This window comes from Mercenaria mercenaria, chromosome 10, assembly GCF_021730395.1.
Source record: "Mercenaria mercenaria strain notata chromosome 10, MADL_Memer_1, whole genome shotgun sequence".
Classification (NCBI taxonomy): Eukaryota; Metazoa; Mollusca; class Bivalvia; order Venerida; family Veneridae; genus Mercenaria; species Mercenaria mercenaria.
In genome coordinates, this window is record NC_069370.1 from 59,359,902 (window position 1) to 59,381,331 (window position 21,430).

General features: G+C 36.3%; 1 protein-coding gene and 1 long non-coding RNA gene across 6 annotated transcripts in view; one reads left to right on the forward strand and one right to left on the reverse strand.

Moving 5' to 3' along the window:
* LOC123561423 (basic salivary proline-rich protein 3-like) overlaps positions 1 to 21,430 on the forward strand; it is a 244,315-nt gene that overhangs the window by 174,619 nt on the left and 48,266 nt on the right. For all 5 annotated transcript variants that reach the window (XM_053553186.1, XM_053553185.1, XM_053553187.1 and 2 more), the window contains one exon: positions 20,261 to 20,466. In XM_053553186.1, coding sequence (XP_053409161.1) covers positions 20,261 to 20,466 — 206 coding nt within the window. The remainder of the gene's footprint in view (positions 1 to 20,260; positions 20,467 to 21,430) is intronic.
* On the reverse strand, positions 12,212 to 17,279 carry LOC123561425 (uncharacterized). Its single transcript, XR_006688414.2, has 4 exons — positions 16,718 to 17,279; positions 14,947 to 15,732; positions 14,476 to 14,572; positions 12,212 to 13,722 (listed from the first exon to the last, which is right to left on the reverse strand). It is a non-coding gene; the product is annotated as an uncharacterized LOC123561425 (long non-coding RNA).

Genomic DNA, 21,430 nt, shown 5'->3' on the forward strand with positions numbered 1-21,430 from the left:
AAATCAAAGGAAAAGCTAGTTTACACTGTAGAGGCCACATTTATGACCATATCTTAATGAAACTTGGTCAGAATGTTAATCTTGATGATCTTTAGGTCAAGTTTAAATCTGGGTCAGTAGGGGTCAAAAACTAGGTCACTAGGTCAAATCAAAGGAAAAGCTTGTTAACACTCTAGAGGCCACGTACATTTATGACTGTATCTTCATGAAACTTAGTCAGAATGTATCTGGGTCATGTTTCGTCAAAAACCAGGTCACAGGGTCAAAATCAAAGGAATAGCTAGTTAACACTTTAGAGGCCACATTTTTGATCATATCTTAATGAAACTTGGTCAGAATGTTAATCTTGATGATCTTTAGGTCAGTAGGTCAGGGTGAGCGATACAGGGCCTTCATGGCCTTTATTGAAAACTTATCAGTCTGTACTTAAGGGTACTGAATTATTTTGAGAGTTGAAAAGTCCTACATTCACCTGTTTACTGAACTACGTTCTTTTCACTGACAAACCGTTGGGAAAATGCAGGTCATACAAATGTCTAAGCAGTATCAAAATGCCAAATGTTTTATTCTTGATATGCTATTATGAGAATGCCAGTGGTATGAGGCAGTGTTTGCTATTTTAGGCCTTAAATATCAATAGCAGAGAATTCAATTTCAATTTATCATTAGCAGTAGGGAAAAACTAGGACCACTTTTCTGTGGTACAACATTTATGGTACTTCCAATCTTAAGGTTTATTTTGACATATCTGTACCTGGTAATGATTTTTTTGTGGACTAAGAATTTTTCTTTTTTAGCTCACAGGTGAGTTCTTGTGATCACTCGATGTCTGGCGTCTGTCGTCTGTCTGTCAACATTTAGCTTGTGTATGCGATAGAGGCTGTATTTTTCTACTGATCTTCATGAAATTTGGTCAGAATGATTACCTTGATGAAATCTAGGCCGAATTCGAAAATTGGTCATCTGGGATCAAAACTAGGTCACTAGGTCAAATCAAAGAAAAAATTTGTGTATGCGATAGAGACTGTATTTTTCAACTAATTTGGTCAGAATGATAGATGGCCTTGATAAAAATCTAGGCCAAGTTCGAAAATGGGTCATCAGGGGGCAAAAACTAGGTCACTAGGTCAAATCAAAGAAAAACCTTTTGTATGCGATAGAGGCTGTATTTTTCAATTGATCTTCATGAAATTTGGTCAGAATGACTGCCTTGATGAAATCTAGATAGAATTGGAATATGGGTCATCTGGCGGTCAAAAAGTAGGTCACTAGGTAAAATCAAAGAAAACCTCGTGTATGCGATAGAGGCTGTATTGTTCAATTGATCTTCATGAAATTTTGTCAGAATGATAACCTTGATGAAATCTAGGTCAAATTCGAATATGGGTCATCTGGGTTGCTAGGTCAAATCAAAGAAAAACCTTGTGTATGCAATAAGGGCTGCATTTTACACTGGATTTTCATAAAATTTGGTCAGAATGGTTGCCTTGATGAAATCTAGGATTAGATGTGAATATGGGTAGTCTGGGGTCGAAAACTAGGTCACTAGGTCAAATCAAAGAAAAACAGTGTGTATGCGATAGAGGCTGTATTTTCCAATTGATCTTCATGAAATTTGGTCAGAATGATAGCCTTAATAAAATCTAGGTCAAGTTCGAATATGGGTCATGTGGTGGACGGATAGCTCAGTGGTTTGCACACTGGCCTTCCAATCCTGAGATCGGGGGTTCGATCACCGGCAGCTACTCGGGAATTTTCAGAAACGCTTTTCAGTGTTTCCCACCCAACTAGAGGTGTACTGGTCAGGAATCCTTGCGTGTATCAGTGCTTTTCACTGGGCACGTTAAAGAACCGGGCTGTCTATTCGCAGTGAGCTAGGTTAAGTTAGCCGGAAAAGCCTGTATCTGATTTCTGATCTCTCTGTCATGGGGGCTTTGTCTCACTCTGTCCCTCTGGTCAGATCGCTCTGTGTCTGTACTAGTAGAGGATGAATTATGCACCCTGTGTGGCTGCATTTGCTGGAGGTCGCAAGGGGATGAGCAAAATGCTCGAGTTATCCATGGTTTTGAGAGGCCCAAACATTGACCAACATATGAAGAAAACTAAAGTTTGTTTTACCAATTGTCATCGGGACCATTTGCAGAGTAAATGGTGATGCGTAATAATAACATACTTTTGACATTTTCAAAAGCAAATGTATTACAAACGTATCTATTTATAGACGTTTCAATATGTAATTTGTAAATGGCACATGTGAAGAAACAACTTAGATTTATTTTATTTTTATTAGCTCACCTGTCACAAAGTGACAAGGTGAGCTTTTGTGATCGCGCAGTGTCCGTCGTCCGTCCGTGCGTCCGTCCGTCCGTGCGTCCGTCCGTCCGTAAACTTTTTGCTTGTGACCACTCTAGAGGTCACATTTTTCATGGGATCTTTATGAAAATTGGTCAGAATGTTCATCTTGATGATATCTAGGTCAAGTTCGAAACTGGGTCACGTGCGGTAAAAAACTAGGTCAGTAGGTCTAAAAATAGAAAAACCTTGTGACCACTCTAGAGGTCACATTTTTCATGTGATCTTCATGAAAGTTGGTCAGAATGTTCATCTTGATGATATCTAGGTCAAGTTCGAAACTGGGTCACATGCAGTCAAAAACTAGGTCAGTAGGTCTAAAAATAGAAAAACCTTGTGACCACTCTAGAGGTCACATTTTTCATGGGATCTTCATGAAAGTTGGTCAGAATGTTCATCTTGATGATATCTAGGTCAAGTTCGAAACTGGGTCACATGCAGTCAAAAACTAGGTCAGTAGGTCTAAAAATAGGAAAACCTTGTGACCACTCTAGAGGTCACATTTTTCATGGGATCTTCATGAAAGTTGGTCAGAATGTTCATCTTGATGATATCTAGGTCAAGTTCGAAACTGGGTCACGTGCGTTCAAAAACTAGGGTCAGTAGGTCTAAAAATAGAAAAACCTTGTGACCACTCTAGAGGTCACATTTTTCATGGGATCTTCATGAAAGTTGGTCAGATTGTTCATCTTGATGATATCTAGGTCAAGTTCGAAACTGGGTCACGTGTGGTCAAAAACTAGGTCAGTAGGTCTAAAAATAGAAAAACCTTGTGACCACTCTAGAGGTCACATTTTTCATGGGATCTTCATGAAAGTTGGTCAGAATGTTCATCTTGATGATATCTAGGTCAAGTTCGAAACTGGGTGACGTGCGGTCAAAAACTAGGTCAGTAGGTCTAAAAATAGAAAAACCTTGTGACCACTCTAGAGGTCACATTTTTCATGGGATCTTCATGAAAAGTGGTCAGAATGTTCATCTTGATGATATCTAGGTCAAGTGCGAAACTGGGTTATGTGCCTTCAAAAACTAGGTCAGTAGGTCTAAAAATAGAAAAACCTTGTGACCACTCTAGAGGTCACATTTTTCATGGGATCTTCATGAAAGTTGGTCAGAATGTTTATCTTGATGATATGTAGGTCAAGTTCGAAACTGGGTCACGTGCGGTAAAAAACTAGGTCAGTAGGTCTAAAAATAGAAAAACCTTGTGACCACTCTAGAGGTCACATTTTTCATGGGATCTTTATGAAAATTGGTCAGAATGTTCATCTTGATGATATCTAGGGCAGGTTCGAAACTGGGTCACGTGCCTTCAAAAACTAGGTCAGTAGGTCTAAAAATAGAAAAACCTTGTGACCACTCTAGAGGTCACATTTTTCATGGGATCTTCATGAAAGTTGGTCAAAAACGATGTCATACTCAAAACTGGGTCATGTGGGAAGAGGTGAGCGATTCAGGACCATCATGGTCCTCTTGTTTATCAACAAGTGCATATCATAATTATCGTCTCAATTTTATGAAACGACTATGTTATTTCCTTCATTTGCATGCAAACAACTGCTGATTAAAATACTAAGATCCCATAACTATCTTCTCAATCCCGCAGAAAAGATGCTTTAAGTTATCAGTAACTGATGGATATTTGATCAATAAAACTTTTCTTTAAGCTTTTATCAATAATTAATCTGATCATAAGATCAAATATACCTACAAACAAACAATAAAGATAGTCTTGGAATAGACTACGCAATTCTCACGGTGTGTGAAAATGTTTAATTAACCGATACATTCAGACCGCCGAATGTGTGAAAAATTTTGACACCTCTGCTCGAGTTAGCCGGAAGCAACAAAGTGTAAATTAATACACAGGGACCAGGTGTCATGCTCGAGCGATCGAGTTATCGATGCTCAACCCAGCCATGGTAATATCACATAGAAAATAGAAGGAAATCGGCTGGGACCAAATGAATTGCTCGAGTCATCGATGCTCGAGCGAGCGGTGTATCACTGTATGTAAAGCACCTTTGAACGTGAAATTGATCATGAAAAGGGCGCTATATAAATCTGGTATAATAATAATAATATAATAATAATCTGGGGTCAGAAACTAGGTCACTAGGTCAAATAAAAAGAAAACTTGCTTATACTTAAGCTTTTTGCTTCAATTTTGATAATAATTGGTCAGAATATTTTTTTCCGTGAAATCACTAGGTCAAACATGTTTACACATGGTGTGTTTCTCAGGTGAGCAACCTAGGGCCATCTTGGCCCTCTTGTTTATCTCCATAACTTATGAAGATATGCATCTGAAATTTAATTTATGCCATCAGATTGACTTGGAAAATCAGTGAAGATATATATTGACTGAATTTATGACAAGTTACCTCCCTTTATTTTTTATGTAAATGAATATACCTAGCAGCTTCTAATGAGATTGGTTTGAAAGGTTATTTATATCTTCCATGGTAAGAAATAGTCATATTAGATAACTCTTGATTGAACATTTGTCGATATGAATACTTTTTTAATTGTTGTAAAGGCTTAAACTCTGTATCTTCTACATGCTTATACCAATGCATGATTACCTCCCCTGATTTTATTAAAAATGAATTTATCTCAGTAAGTATTTATAATACTCATTTGAAATTTCATTATTGTCATTTGTTGGACTGAGATAATCAGGGTAGCTAACTATGGGTTGATTTTATGTCAAATTACCTCCCTTCATTTCAAATTATAATGATTGTTTCTCAGTAACAAATGAAGATATTGATTTGAAATGTCATTTATGCCATCAGATGGACCCATAGGTCAAAAGGGACTGTTACAAGAAGATATTTATCCTGATGATATTTAATGTGTATGCCTATGTAATCTTTGTCAAAACTTGATCTTATCGTTATGAGCAGTGGTACTCAGTCGAGCAATATAGGGCCATCCTTGCCCTCTTGTTAATTTTTCCACCCAGTTTTAAAGACCTAAGAAGAATTATATGGTCTTAATCCTTTGTAATTTGTCACACTAATCCACTTACCCAGGCGAAATGAAGGTCATATGACCGTGGTTGACTGCGGTTGACCTTGGTTTGTTAAATGGCACCACGGTTTTTGATAGTCAATAACCAAAATGGTCAAACATGACCATGGTCGAACGTGGTGATTATTGACTATAAAAAACTGTGGTGCCATTTAACAAAACATGGTCGTCCATGGTCAAACTACCATTGTAGTCCATATACACAGGGATCAGTCTTGACAGATACCTGACGGACAACTAGCAAACACAAAAGCTCAAATGCTTATGGGGAGAACCAGTCCTCACATGAGGTTAAAAATGGGACAGAAATAAAATCAAGTGTTTATCTGACTACTAAAATTTGATTCCTTTTTCATTTATTGATGTACTGACTTGCAATTTTTATGCCCCCAAAGGGAAGCATATTAGTTTTCAACTGTTCGTTTGTTCGTTCGTTAGTCACAATGTTAACTTTTTGCATGAAGGCACTTTACTCGCGAACCACTACACCCAGGACCTTCAAACTTCACATGCTGATAGTACTCATTGAGTACACAAGCCCTACTGACTTTGGGGTCACCAGGTCAAAGGTCAAGGTCACAGGGGCCAACGTTAACTTTTTGCATGAAGGCACTTTACTGGCGAACCACTGCACCCAGGACCTTTAAACTTTACTTGCTGATAGTACTCATTGAGTACACGACTCCTATTGACTTTGGGTTCACCAGGTCAAAGGTCAAGGTCACGGGCCAGTGTTACCTTTTTGCATGAAGGCACTTTACTCGCGAACCACTACACCCAGGACCTTCAAACTTCAAATGCTGATAGTACTCATTGAGTACATGACCCCTACTGACTTTGGGGTCAAAGGTCAAGGTCACAGGGCCCAACGTTAACTTTCTGCATGAAGGCACTTTACTGGCGAACCACTGCACCCAGGACTTCAAGCTTAACATGCTGATAGTACTCATCCAGTACACGACCCCTACTGACTTTGGGGTCACCAGGTCAAAGCTCAAGGTCACAGGGGCCAATGTTAACTTTTTGCATGAAGGCACTTTACTTGCGACCACTGCACCCAGGACCTTCAAACTTCACCTGCTGATAGTACTAATCGAGTACACGACCCCTACTGACTTTGGGGTCACCAGGTCAAAGGTCAAGGTCACAGGGGCTAACGTTAACTTTTTGCATGAAGGCACTTTACTCGCGAACCACTGCACCCAGGACCTTCAAACTTCACTTGCTGATACAGGGTCCATAACGGTCCAGGAAAAAGTCAGGGAAAATTTTTTTTAGGGCAGGAATTGTCAGGCATTTTACAAATGTCCAGGATAATTTTGAAATCTTTGGTAAATTCAGGGAATTTTCTGACTAGTTAGGCAACAGACGTAAAGTTAAGGCGTTTCTTCAAAATATTTCTTTTTCAAAAAGCTATCACACTTTACAACATTAAGCAATTTAAGCTTGGAGGCTGAAAAGAAAGAAATGGGAAATTTCTTTCCAAGTCAAAATGTCCTTTCCGGGCAAAGGGAAACAGATATGAAAAGGATTTACTGATCAGATGCAGTATCATCACTGCAAGAAATGAAATTTCCAATATTCCTTTGTATTGGTTTTCCTTGTTCCATGGCACTGTGCTAGTAATTATGACTTAGATCAGGCTTATAGTATTGTTTTATATAGATCTTATCTAAGATCTTGCTTGTTAAGTAACTAGATAATTCAAAAACTCAGCGTTTATTATAAGAATATGTTTAACCTGTACAACTTGTTAACATTTTGTGACATTAGTGGTTTTTATGCTGTTGTGCCTGGTAATGGGGTGATCAGCTTGTTGTATATAATAGTATGCGAAATCTTCACTTATTATGAGGGCTTATTTTATGTGCGAATTATAAAATGAACAAAATTTATATTACAATACTTAAAGACATGCTTTATGCTACAGTGTTTTGCAATGGGATTTCCTAAGATGTTACTTTTTTAATGGTAATCAAATTACACAATCGTTTTTATGAATTAATTGTAAAGCGTGATATCAGAAAATCAGTTCGATTTGTATATGTCAGGTTCCAATGTATTGCTAAAATTGTCTATTGGTCATACATACAAACATTTAGTTTGTTTGAAAGTGTATTTGATTCTTTTAAAAGCATGATAATTCATGTCATTTTGGCCTGCCGTGTGTTTGTATAACACAGCTCATTCCATAGATTTGATAACAAATATAAACATGTAAATGTTTTGCAAAAAAGGAGTAAGGGTTGGCTGTAGGGTTGTGGTAGGTCCCAACATTTATTTTTTGTTAAATTGAACCACTAAATGCACATTTTAAGATAACAACAAGTCATACTAGGTGACTTAAACTTTGTATCGTACCGAACCAAAGTACAAAGGAAAAATGCTTTCATGTCATGGAAAAGTACAGGAATGTCAGAATTTTGACGAAGAATGTGTATGAACCATGTGATATACTTATTGAGACACGAACCTATTAACTTTGGGTACAGGTCAAAGGTCAAGGTCACAGGCCAATGTTAACTTTGTGAGTAAGGCCCTTACTTCTCGCAACCACTGCACCGTGACTTCAAATTTAAGCTATGTACTTACTGTGTACACGTTCACTATTGACTTTGGGTCACCCCGTCAAAGTAAGCACCAGGTCAAAGATCAAGATACTTCGGGGCATTGTCACATTAGTGACAGCTCTTGTTGGTTGCGGTTTATCCAGCAAAACAAATTAAGTTATTTCTGACAATCATTTGTTCACTTTTTGTGATTCAAATCACAATAAAGGAATTTGTTCATGTGCTACACCAAATAGTCGTCCAATTCATGAACAAGTGGATTGATTTCAATGATCAAGCTATTTTTATTCACTCAATCCATTTCCACTGGCCATTAATATATATGATTGTCAATGATTAGGTATTCAGCATGGTTTTTATCACTGACTTCCAGCTGTCATGTAAGGTCAGTCAGATTTATCTAGATCAGGCTTAATAGGTATTTAGTTTCTACTATACATGTTTATTTTTATAGATGCATTTAAAATGAAAATAAACCTATGAAACAACCCGCAATCACAACATCCAAAGGCTTGGATTTTTAAATTTATAAAGAAATGCAAAGAGGAAGGGAAGCATCTTGATTTTGTTGATATCGTGTTCGATTGAAATTTATAAACAGTTAAAACGAAATTGTCTGGCTAAATTTATAAAAGAAAAAGACATTCCAAAAAAATCATCATTGGAGAATTCATTATTCTGAGAGACCATTCTTTGGTAAATATTACATATAGTAAATATATGAAAATTGGTAAATTATGGAAAAAATTATTTGTAATACACTATTGAATATCTTAAAATCAGTATATTTGAAACAATGTTTTGCACTTTACAAATTATAAGGTTTGTTTAAAATATATCAAAATATTTCACCAACACAGATAAGTAATTAAATGTATAAATATAAATTTTAAAGGGTCGTGAACATACATGACAATTGCAGTCTATATCTATTTTTGCAAGTCAGTCATTTATTTGTCATAAAATTGCTAAGATGACAACAAATTATAGTCAGACTATGAAAGTTTACCTTTGAATCTGTCTATAAATGCAGGAATACTATTCTATATCTAGGAAAACTTTTGGAGCAAAAATTCAGTCAGGCATCTTTGGTACATTGTAAAACTTAATAATTGTGAAAATTACTAACATGACCATTGTAGTCCATGGTCAGCCGTGGTTGAAAAAAGTTGACTATAGGGCTGTCATCGATAGAAACGATATCGATGTATCAACGATATTTTTTGGTCGATCGATTATCGATTCCCATTTTCAAAAATCGATATTTTACAGAGAGAAAAAAACAACTGTCTAGATAAACACTCAGACCCTCTAAAACAACTTTTTCTGCCTGCAAAAATGTGCCGAAAGTAACGGAAGTTGTCAAAAAAGGTCATGTCTAAACTTGCGCAAAATGTGTACTTATCAATGCAAATCTTTGACAACCTTAATATAAGAGTGTTTATATTCATATGTTCCCTAAGACAAGATATTTTCATTAAATTAATACTTAATATGCTAACACGCTGTCTTGGTCGGGCAACCAAATTTTATAAATACTTCCAGTGCACGGTATAGACCCCTTCGCCTTACTACACAACCTAGTGTCACATCGTTAGGTGTGAAATAACGACGTACATTTAACTAGCCTGTCCAGTTCTGTTGAAAGTATCCTGCAAACTGCTATCTCGTGTCTGTCCGGTACACAAAATGACACATCGACTGCCGAACGTATTACTTCTTTGATTGAGTGTGATTCAAATATCTTGTTATTTTAGGTCTTTGCTTATGTCAAGTGCAATACTTCATCAAACATACGTATCATCAATATTAAATACTTTGCTTCTACTTTTGTAATAATGAAATAAAATACACATAATTGCTTTGATAAAGATGACGGTATCACCATTCGTAATTATATTAGCCTTCCGTCCGTAAATTTCCGGTGGTTTCCGTACAGTCGGATTCGGCTATTTCCGTGGTTCGGGCCGGGTTTTATTAATAACCTCCGGAACCCCGTAGCAGTCTTTTCCCACTAGCCGGCACTACCTATATGGGTAGAAGTAAAAAGGGCTCAACTTCAGAATCTTTTTGCAAAAAGTTACGTTGTCCTGTCTTGAAAGGTCGCTTCGTTGTTTGTGCATGTAAAAATATAGAGTATATATACTGTTTCTACGTCAATCTCGGCTTTTTACTTGTTCGCGTATAGCTGATCACTCAGTAAAAGGTACAGAATTTAGCTAGTGCCCATAACAATAGCAATCAAAGATGGCCGAAGAGGAAGCCGTCGCCGGCTTAAATAGTGGAAAAACAGTCAAAAGACGGAAGGAAAAGCTTTGTTTGGGTTCGTAGAAATACAGGGTGTTGCTTAAACATGCTTTTCAGTACAACAAACAAACAGTCAAACACTACAAATTTGAGGCTCATTGAAAACTTGGGCAGAAGTTAAAAAAGAAAAAAAACAAACAAAAAAAAACAAACAAAAAAACAAAACACGCGGTGCCAGTACCTAATCCGAATGTAAACTTGTGCAAGGTAAAAATTAAGACAGGGTATGAAACAGGCTAAAAATAAATAAAAACATTGTAAATAAATAAATTAATTAATTTAATAAATAAATAGATATCTGTGGAAGAGAAATGCAGATTTTTAGCTGTTTGAACCCAACTCCAGTGCCTGATATTATAGTTTACTAGGTTGTAAAGTAGGATAAATGCAAAAGAGGAGTGAAGGCACAATGAAGATCTATAAAAGATTTCATTAATTTTCATTTATTTTATTTGCTTCATAGATACAAATACAACACAATCAAACAGTAATATAAAAAGTAGGCAAAAAAAAAGACATAACATTAACAAGAAGGTATATAGCATGCCCATAAACAAAGAGATTGTTAATCTAACTTAATAATCGATATATCGATGTATTGTCGATATTTGTCTTCCGATATATCGGTATCGTCGATATGCAAAAGACCCAATCAATGACAGCCCTAGTTGACTACAGTAGACCATGGTCAAACTGTTGATTGTCTTTTCTGACCAGAGTCGACCATGGCCAGTCTTCTCTCACCATGGCCGACCCTGCTCCTGACCATGTTTTCACCATGGTATTTGATGGTTGACCACGTGAAAACATGGTCAACCATCAAATACTGTGGTGACCATGGTCAACCATGGCCATCATTTTATCAGCTGCTTCTGCAAATGAATAAGTTCACTAATAGTCAAAATTTGCCCAGTCTCAGAAATAGATAAATTACACACATGTGATAGAGAAATATATATTCTGTTCAAATACGCTGACTCATTTTCGGCTGAAGGACATCATAATGGTTGCTATGGCAACAATGCTAACTACCTTAAAGTTCGTTTTTACTGCAAAATTGGCATTTAATGATGTACTAAACATTAAGAACACAACAATGATTATTTGCAAGTTTCTTCAGTTTCTATCCTATAGCAGTCGTCTGTCATTTCCAACAGAAAAACAGTTTGTGTGCATTTTCATATGGTATTCCTTATTGGGATATACTGGCTAGTGATCACCGAATCTGGACGACCACCAAACCTGATAGTCCTGTAAATGCTTTTTTCGGTCTTTAACCTTGCTAATCTGTTTACGATCAAATGGACGCTTGATTTTCAACAACTGGGCAAAGTTACAACAGTTAAATTTAATTATTTTACAAGAAATGCTACATTTCATTTAGTCTGCACTCGTGAAGCATGTTTACATGTCGGGGGAAGTCGGAAGTGGTGCGATGCACATGCGCAGTATTTTCGTGAGGTCCCGCCATTAAATCTAAAGGTCCCATGCAAATTTGAGGTAAGCAGACGAGACGTTTAGTAAACACTTATATCGGGGAAATACAGCTTTGATAATTCAGTGTATGACTTTTACACACCCTAAAACACATTTTCATATCAAAATATTCACTTCAAAAAGTGAAATTTTAAAAGATTTGGTTGGGAGAGATACGATCAAATTTATAGATTGAAGAGAGATAATTCGTACAATTCTAGGACTCAGACACTGTACGAATACTTTCCATTGGTTGAAATAAAAGTTTAAATCAGTGTTGAATGTAAATTGAAAATCAATAAAGTGGCAACTCACTGTCCAGAAACATGGTACTGTTAGACCCTAAAACAACATGATTCGGTGGCCCTTTGTGCAAGCCTCGAAAAAGTACCTGACCTAATTTTATAAGTAAACAAATTAGCTCTTTAGTTAGGAGGAGAACCTAGCTTTGTTCACGTGAAAGGGCTTGGTTCACTTATAGGTTAAAATGGCACAACATCAAATGTTGTTGAAATATTATTATAATGAATGATCAACAACTCAGAATGCAAAATCTCATATTTTAATTCATTTGAAAGTGTGCTGTTGCCATGGCAACCGATTGATTTTCTTTATGGAAACACGAAAATCTCTTATAACAATTACATCAGAACGTATAATTAACATTCAGACATGCTAAGATATAACCCTAAGCAACGCCTATAATTTGAGGCAAAAAAATATATGGTTGCCATGGAAACGGAGATAAAAATGAGAATATTTGCTATGTCTGTTTTTTATGGAATAAAAACAATTTAGGTCATTCTTTAAGAAAAATAACATATGTAATTTGTTTGTGAAGATCTTTATTCATAAATAATACAATATATTTCTGTTGCTATGGTTACAATGGAGTTGCAGTATATGAGACAACAATGACGTTTTTGCTAAGTTATTGTAGAACACTTTCAGCATTTACCATTACATGTAAAAATTTAAAAAAAATGCACCACTGAAAAGTGTTCTTCAAACAATGTTTTTTTCAAGACATAACATAGAACAACAGAAAAATGTTTCCATGGTTACGCAGTTAATTCCGTAAACATAATACTACATAATCTCATTTAACACACAGTAATACTTTAAGAAAAATGCCTTATCAAATGTCTTGATCATATTAAAAGAGTTAGATAATACTAACGGCAATAATATATAATTAGGCATACAAACACTAAATTGTTTCCACAATAATCCAATGTATGTTTTACAAAATATACATATATTGTGCTTTCAAGACAGGTTAAATTAATTGCTCATGAAAAGGGAAAATAAACATGATACTGCCGAAGGAAATGATTACATGCAGTTTGAATACAGCAGAAAATATTCGTAGATCTATATAATCCAACTGTCATAATGAAAAAAATGTACATTACTACCATATATGTTACAATTATTGTTGAAAGATCTTCCAGTGTTTTAGAGGAATTTCACATTTATACTGTGTTCAGCCTTACTTGTATATAGTGAGTCAATATTTAACAAATGCATAGTACTGTTGACACCATAAAGTTGTTAATTCAATGTTTACATAAACTATCTGTATCGTTTGTTCTTTTTCAAATATATGGAATTTGGGTTTGTTACATCTTCAAAAAATCAAAAACACTTTCAATTAATCAAAATTTCAGAGCTCTTTCTCTGTATTACTTTAAATGTTAAACACTTTTTTCCATTCATTCTTCGTTTTAAATGACTTGAATTATCAATTTTAATGGCTTTGACACTGCTGGTTTTGAGCATACATTGCTGTTGCTGCAAAGGGGCGCTATATCATTATACAGGTACCACTGTCGACTGGCATCCAGCTCAGGAATGGCAATACGGTTGGTGAATTTGCCTGTCATGCCAACCCCCTGCCTAAAAATATTAATCTCCGTCTCTGTGTTGAAGTTATAATCCTTCAAGAATACTATCTATACCAGGTCATGCAGAAGACATTCTGTAATGATAAATGTATCAAATATTTAAGACAAAGAACACATAACCTTTTCATCAATCCTGAACAACAGCATTCCAAAAGACATCCCACACATAATTACATTAAATAACATTTTAGAATTTTATTACAGTAATAACTTCTTTTCATGAAACAATTCAACCATCGCACATATTCTACATCAAGTAAGGGCCATGATTTTGATCTCATTTTAACAAATTGTTCTTTAACCTGGGTTAAGAAAAAACAGTTACTTTATTAGGATTATGTTATTTCTGATTAACTTGCTTGCAGTGAGCTAGACACTCTTTAACAACACAAACATAAACAGAAACTGTGGTATTTTAATGTAAGTGGCCTCTTTACAGACATGATCTCTGCAGCAAGTTTTATCAATACTTGATTATTAATAAAAACATAATTGATTAATGAGGCTCAAGCCAAATATGGGGGCCTCCATGGCCGAGTGGTTAGAGTCGTTGACTTCAAACCATTTGCCCCTCATCGATGTGGGTTCGAAACCTCATTTGGGGCGTAGAATTCTTCACGTGAGGAAGCCATCCAGCTGGCTTACGGAAGGTCAGTGGTTCTACCCAGGTGCCCGCTCGTGATGAAATTATGCACGGAGGGGCACCTGGGGTCTTCCTCCACCATTAAAGCTGGAAAGTCGCCATATGACCTAAAATTGTGTCGGTGCGACGTTAAACCCAACAAAAAAAAAAAAAAAAAAAAAAAAAAAAAAAAAGCCAAAAATACCTAAACATGTTCAGGACTGAATTCTGTATGCCGGGCCTCAATCAGGCTGTACTCCAAGTCATCATGTAAACCCATCATAACAAGCCACATTCCATAGCTAAAATAACGGGTATATTTAAACAATGAATTATTAAACAAAAACTTCTAAGTAGCAATAGTGAGTCCTTAGAATATAACATAGCATCACTTTATTAAAACAAATAAATGCCAGCTACATAGTTTATTTTCTTACATACACACCTAAGTCTTAATACAGTATGTTGTGTAAGTATGCAATATTCAAATTGTAATTCAATGTTTATCAGTGGAGATATTATTTTTCATTTAGATAAAATTATGCACATTATATATATAAACTGGAAACTAGTGACTTTCCAAACTGAAGTGTATGAACACACTGTAAAATTAAATATTTCAACATCAAATTCTGTGTGCTTAATAAATATTTCTTTATTTATTGGGAATTCTTACCTTATTACAACACTTTTCTTATTTTGTCCACTATAATTGTCCATATGTAATGAAACATTCTTTTCTCCATGGCCATGATGCTTGGAGTGATGGTGGACCATAGATACCACACTGTTTGCTCCTCTTCCAACAGCAGTACTGTACTTTTCATACAAAAACAAGAACAGTTTATAAGAAATGTATTAAATTCTCATCAAAAATTGAGTGAATCAACACTGACCAAATAGTTCATCCTTTCTTATAGATATTGCTTAACATTAACTTGTATTTATCAAAATTTAATTGAATTCCAATTCACAGTGCTTATGATATAGCATCTTTATTATAAAGCAATGCAGTATTTTCAACCCAATTTCATGGATTTACAGAAAGTTCAGTGAAAAAAAAAAAACCCATAGAAATTAGTAATATCAAGTCTTAACAAAACATAACTTCCTTTAGATAATTTTACTTGACAAAATTTCTGCAAAGGTGTCACTATAATTCCAATGTAAAATGTGCACTGCAGGCCTGAAGCTTTTATTCATAGAGTCATGATTTGTTTGAAGACTATGGAATTTAATTTAGTGATATATGGAATTTCATAGTTAAAATTGATATTGAAAAAGTGCATTTGAGGATACTGACACTGATATGAATGTAAACACTAACTTCAAAATCTTATACCTGCATGAGGATTTCACAGAAATACAAGGGCCCTACTTGCTGAGCATAGTATGGGGTCAATACTTGTTGAGCACTCAAAACTGCAGTGAGCCTTTATATTTCTTACTGCTGGAGGTTACCCTGAAAAATATAAAAAAGAATTTCTCATTTATTTAGTAGCCTACCAGCATGCTGTCTACCAGTAATGGCAGTAGTGAGAATGAAAAAAGTAGTTTTTATTGTAATTTGCATGTAGAATTTTTAAGAAATTTTCAGGAGGTCTATTTTAGTTGCTATAATTACAACAAAAAGTGACAATTTAAAACACCACTTTTCCTGTGTTATTGTACTATAATTTTCAATTTTCATAGATTCCACTGTGCATAATGACCATGTAATTATTGAATTGTTCACATCTGTGACAGTTTAAACAATGTACAATATCTTGTAATATTGGGCTATTCCAGAAAATATCCACCCCCTCCCTGTGGAAGCAGTTTTTTTGGTACAACCTGAGAGGGGGGAGTGGGGGTGGTATTTGGAGGGATCCTATTGGGAGGAAGGGGAAGGGGGTATTTGAGGTAACCGGGGTGGAAGGCGGAGGGGGGATATTTTCTGAAATAACCCGAGAGGAGGGGAGGGGGGGGGAGGGTATTTGGAGGGATCCTATTGGGAGGAAGGGGAGGGGGTATTTTCAGGTAACCGGGGTGTGGAAGGGGGAGAGGGGGTAAAATGTCTCCAGGAGGGGGGGGGGGGGTAATTTTCTCCGAAAAAACTGCTTCCACAGTGGGGGGTGGATATTTTCTGGAATAGCCCATTCCTGTTCATCAGTTCATTTACCTCTTTACAAATTCTAGATAGAAAGTTTCATACAGAATGTAGGCCTACTTAACATAGTAGATGCCCGACTGTCTTGGCTACAAGTATATTCTGCCATCATGAAAACTTACAAGTACACAGGAAAGATATTAAAAGTAGATCTATTTGACAGCAGACAGTCGAATAGAAATGTCAACACTGCTATTTTTCGCTGCAAAGTTGTATCTTCGATAAGTCAACAAACGAAGCGGTCTGTCCATTTTTTTTTCCAATTACGAATAAATTTATAATGAAAATTAATACTTACCATAACAATTATTAAATCCGCCATGCACTTTAAATATCCGCGTATATTCAGAGCAATAACTGCATGCATTCTCTGACCCAGTTTCAGACATGTATCCACCGATAATGGCGTGTTGATTTCAAAGGGAAACAATTCGCTAATTCACTCATTAGGTTTGTGATATTTCACTAAATGTTGAAACGTTTAAACTTAAAAATCTTTGTCCGATATTATTGATTTTAACACTAGCTCTAATGCCTGTTGCTTGAAAAACAAATTAATGAAAACAAATATCTAATTAAGTGACGTCAACTGTGAACAACGTCATTTTACCGAAATCGAGGCTTGTGTAATTTCGGATAAAAATGTGTCTCTGAGACGGACGTTTTTTTCGTTTTTGAATATGGCGGCATTGCTCACCAGCGATGATTTTTGCACTTTTTGTTGGTTTTTAATGTACAAAGTAGTGGTTAAAATATTAAGACTGGTAAAGGATGCCGCCAAGGCGAAAATCATAAATAAAGTCTCAAATTTCATGGAAAATTCACATTTTTTTGGAAAGTGGGGCATGTTTGGAGTAATATATAAACACTACAATACATTATTTTTCAAAGTTTATTACTTATATATGAAGCATTGTGTTTACTTGTTACGAACAGTATATGTATCAATGTAGAATAAGTAATGTATAATATGGCTAAATTCGGTGCCATTTACGTACATTAGTGAACCAAGCCCTTTCAACCACTAGATATATCTATTTCTCGAGTTGTCATTAAAAATATTCCAAAAGTGTCCGGTTGTAGGACGCTAGCCAGTATACATTTTCTGACATATTGTAAGATATTTTTATACTTACTTACATTTTAAATGAAATTAGTAAATTCTGAAAGTCTGTGTTTTCTTAATTTAGTCTTAAACAATAAATTTTATACCAATAAAATATACTCTAGATACACGTAATATACAATCTTAAAAATGTATAAAATTACCTGCCATGCTCTGCCATTTTGAAAGGAATGTGAATCACATTATTTTTCAAAAATACTGCAGTGTGCTGATGTTTAACTGTAACAAAGTACATGACGCTATATTTGTTTTGACATCAAGCTCAAAGTAACCCAAAGATGCTAATATAAATATAACGAGTGAATCTGCAGCCAACATACACTTTCTCTGTAGTTCAATATGAAGGGTTTCAAATATGTTTTAAATTAAACATAGATCACAGAGAAATCCACAATATGTCTGTAATCATCTAGAAATATGGAGACAGTCACCAAAATCTTTGTATTCTGTGGAGGGGTACAGTAGTCCACAGTAGTCAAGCATCTTTGAATTCATATTTTGGACACAATATGCACCATTATTTGATATAGTATTATATGAGATATAGTCCCTTGCATTTATTTGAAGGCATAGTCCCTTTTGTATTCAATTAACTTGCGTTCATTTGAAAACTTGCGTTTATTTGAAAATTAGAACTGCTTTCAGGTGTACGTAAAAGAGTCCAATCCTTCTGTACCTGGAAACGTATTTTATCAAATGTCAACATCAGCGCTTTTGTGTACGAGAGTTAAACATACACCATTTTGTTGGTATTTAACTAACCTTTCACTGATACAAATATTTGTTTGGTACACAGATGCACTGATACTGAATTATTCACCTGAACAGTGAAAAATAGCGAAAATTGAGGTTTAAGTATTTAATGTATTTGAAATTACAGGGCAAAATAGTAGGGTTAGTGAACTTACCTTATCTTATATGATTTTCTTTCATTCCCATACTACCCGTGAATATGTAAGTACAAAGAAAGCATTAGTAACGAACCACTTATCTTCCAGGTGCAAAAACACACACTTATTAGCTTAATTAATTATACGGAGATATAACTAACCACAAAACAGTATATTAATAACGCCATAAAAGCGTCTAGAAAACCTCCATACTATACATATAATTGAACAACATCATGAACGCAACATCATGTGACATCAGTGTCATAGCGACTCCTACAACAGAGGCGCGATGCACTACTACAGAAATTTGTTACAAATAATACAAACACTGTGAATCTTACAACAGACACAAGATAACAATACACTTGTTACAAATGTCGAAAATGCATTCAGCATTCTACCAGGACAGAGGATCTGGACAAACGTTCACAAAGCTGCTATTCTGGCAATCTATCTACTATCAGTAAGGACACCCCTGGTACATACAACCAATCACTGGAATTGATACCACTGTGAACACATTCTAACTACTAGACCTAACTCCTCATAGAGATCAAGGGGGGTGGGGACATTAAATACTAGACTATATCATGTATATAGATGTAGAAGAAGGACTGAACAGTAACAAAATATAACTGATTTACAAACAAGTCGCCATGCCAGAGAGATATGTGGAAAAGCAGTACATCAGCCTTGCAGTACTGAACTATGCATTCATCTTGCCCTGAAAATAACTGCAAAATAAAAAATTAAACTAAATCCAAGATAAGTGTCCTGTTTGCATAAAATACTATACATTTTCCCCATACTCGTGATCAAACTTACTCACGATCTAATATAAACTGTGCCATACCAGCTCCACCAATAACAGATCATTACTGGCACCACCGGCACCAATCTAAAAATCTAAAAATAGATTAAAACTGGCACCATGCCGGCACCACTAAAACTAGATCACTGCACCAGCAGCACCGATCTGAAAATCTAAAAATATATTAAAACCGGCACCACCTAAAAATAGATCACTACCGGCACCACAGCATCGCTAAAAATAGAAACCGGCATTACGGTCAAGTCCTCTGAAAAAGTTCACAACTGCTGAATAAAACCGGTCAGGGAAGATATCTAACCAACAAGAGAGCATGTCCTCTATGGCTCACACCTAGCCACATCATACTTTGCCCGCTTAGCTCAGTAGGTAGAGTGTCGGTCTATGGATCGCGGGGCCATGAGTTTGATCCTCAGGTGGGGCGTAATTTCTCCATGACTATTTGATAAATGACATTGTGTCTGAAATCATTAGTCCTCCACCTCTGATTCATGTGAGGAAGTTGGCAGTTACTTGCAGAGAACAGGTTTGTACTGGTACAGAATCCAGGAGCACTGGTTAGGTTAACTGCCCGCTGTTCTATGACTGAAATACTGTTGAAAAACGGCGTTAAACCAAAAACAAAACAAACAAAAACCCTTTCAACATCTGGAGCATAATATGATCCTCCTCCAAAGTTGCATACTCCCTAGCTTGTTTAAGCTCTGAAACTTTACAGGTGAGTGATCAAGTACCTTCTAGGCCCTCTTTTTGAAGAAATGGGGTCAGAAATGGTTAAAATTTACAATGGGAAATTCTAAACTAAAATTATTTTATTACTATTTGCATAAGCAGCAACATAGGAAGATACTTGCTACAACTGAAAATCATGAAAAATATATTTCCTGTTTGGAACAGTGACTCATATAAAATCACTGTAACAGTTATATTGCAACAAATCACTGAAAAAAAGATGAAAGCACCCCTTGCACCATACACTGATTATATTTTCAGCAACAGCCCCAACTACCCCAACAGCCCTTGCCACCCCAGGGACCACCCCAGGGACCTACCCAGCCACCCCAGGGACCTACCCAGCCACCCCAGGGACCCCTCAGGCCACCACAGGGACAGCCCATGCCACCTAGAACACAGTTGCAGCCACCCCAAGGACAGCTAGGGCTGCCCTGCGGACAGCCACAGCAACAAAATCTTCAACAGTAAGTACATCTGTTTGTTTGTTTGTTGACTGGTAGTATGCAGTTTTCTCACAATCCAAAGCAAATGAGCATAAAATATAGTTAAAATATCTTTCAATTAATTATGTCTGCCACCACACAGTGGGGTGGGTGACATATTGATTTACTCCAGTCTGTGTGTTTGTCACAAAGCTTGTCTGCACTCTTTAAGTCAGACATTTCTCATCCAATCTCCACTAAACTTGAACAAAATGTGTTTGCCAATAAGGGCTCTGCCAAATTTGATAACTAGCCAAATCGGCACAGGCACTTCAGAATATGGCCTTTGAATTACCAGAAAACACTTAGATTTCTTGTGCATTTTTAACTATACTTCTTTTAAAAGTAGTATAGGGATCCTTTTGGTGTCAAGAAAGCGCATGCACATGTGGATATAAAGACTTACTGTTTAGATGATTAGGCAGTTGTGGGAGACATGAGCTTTTCTCAAAAGCATCTCCAGTTCCTTTTTATACGCCCGTTTGAAAAACGGGACGTATTATGGGAACGCCCCTGGCGGGCGGGCGGGCAGCGTACACAGACTTTGTCCGGAGCATATCTTCTACATGCATGGAGGGATTTTGATGAAACTTGGCACAGTTGTTCACCATCATGAGACGGAGTGTCATGCGCAAGAACCAGGTCCCTAGGTCTAAGGTCAAGGTCACACTTAGAGGTCAAAGGTCAAATTCAAGAATGACTGTCCGGAGCATATGTTCTTCATGCATGGAAGGATTTTGATGAAAATTGGCACAATTGTTCATCGTCATGAGATGGAGTGTCTTGCACAAGAACCAGGTCCCTAGGTCTAAGGTCAAGGTCACACTTAGAGGTCAAAGGGTACAAGAATGAAAAATTCAAGAATGACTTTGTCCGGAGCATATCTTCTTCATGCATTGAGGGATTTTGATGTAGCTTGGCACGATTGTTCACCATCATGAGAGAG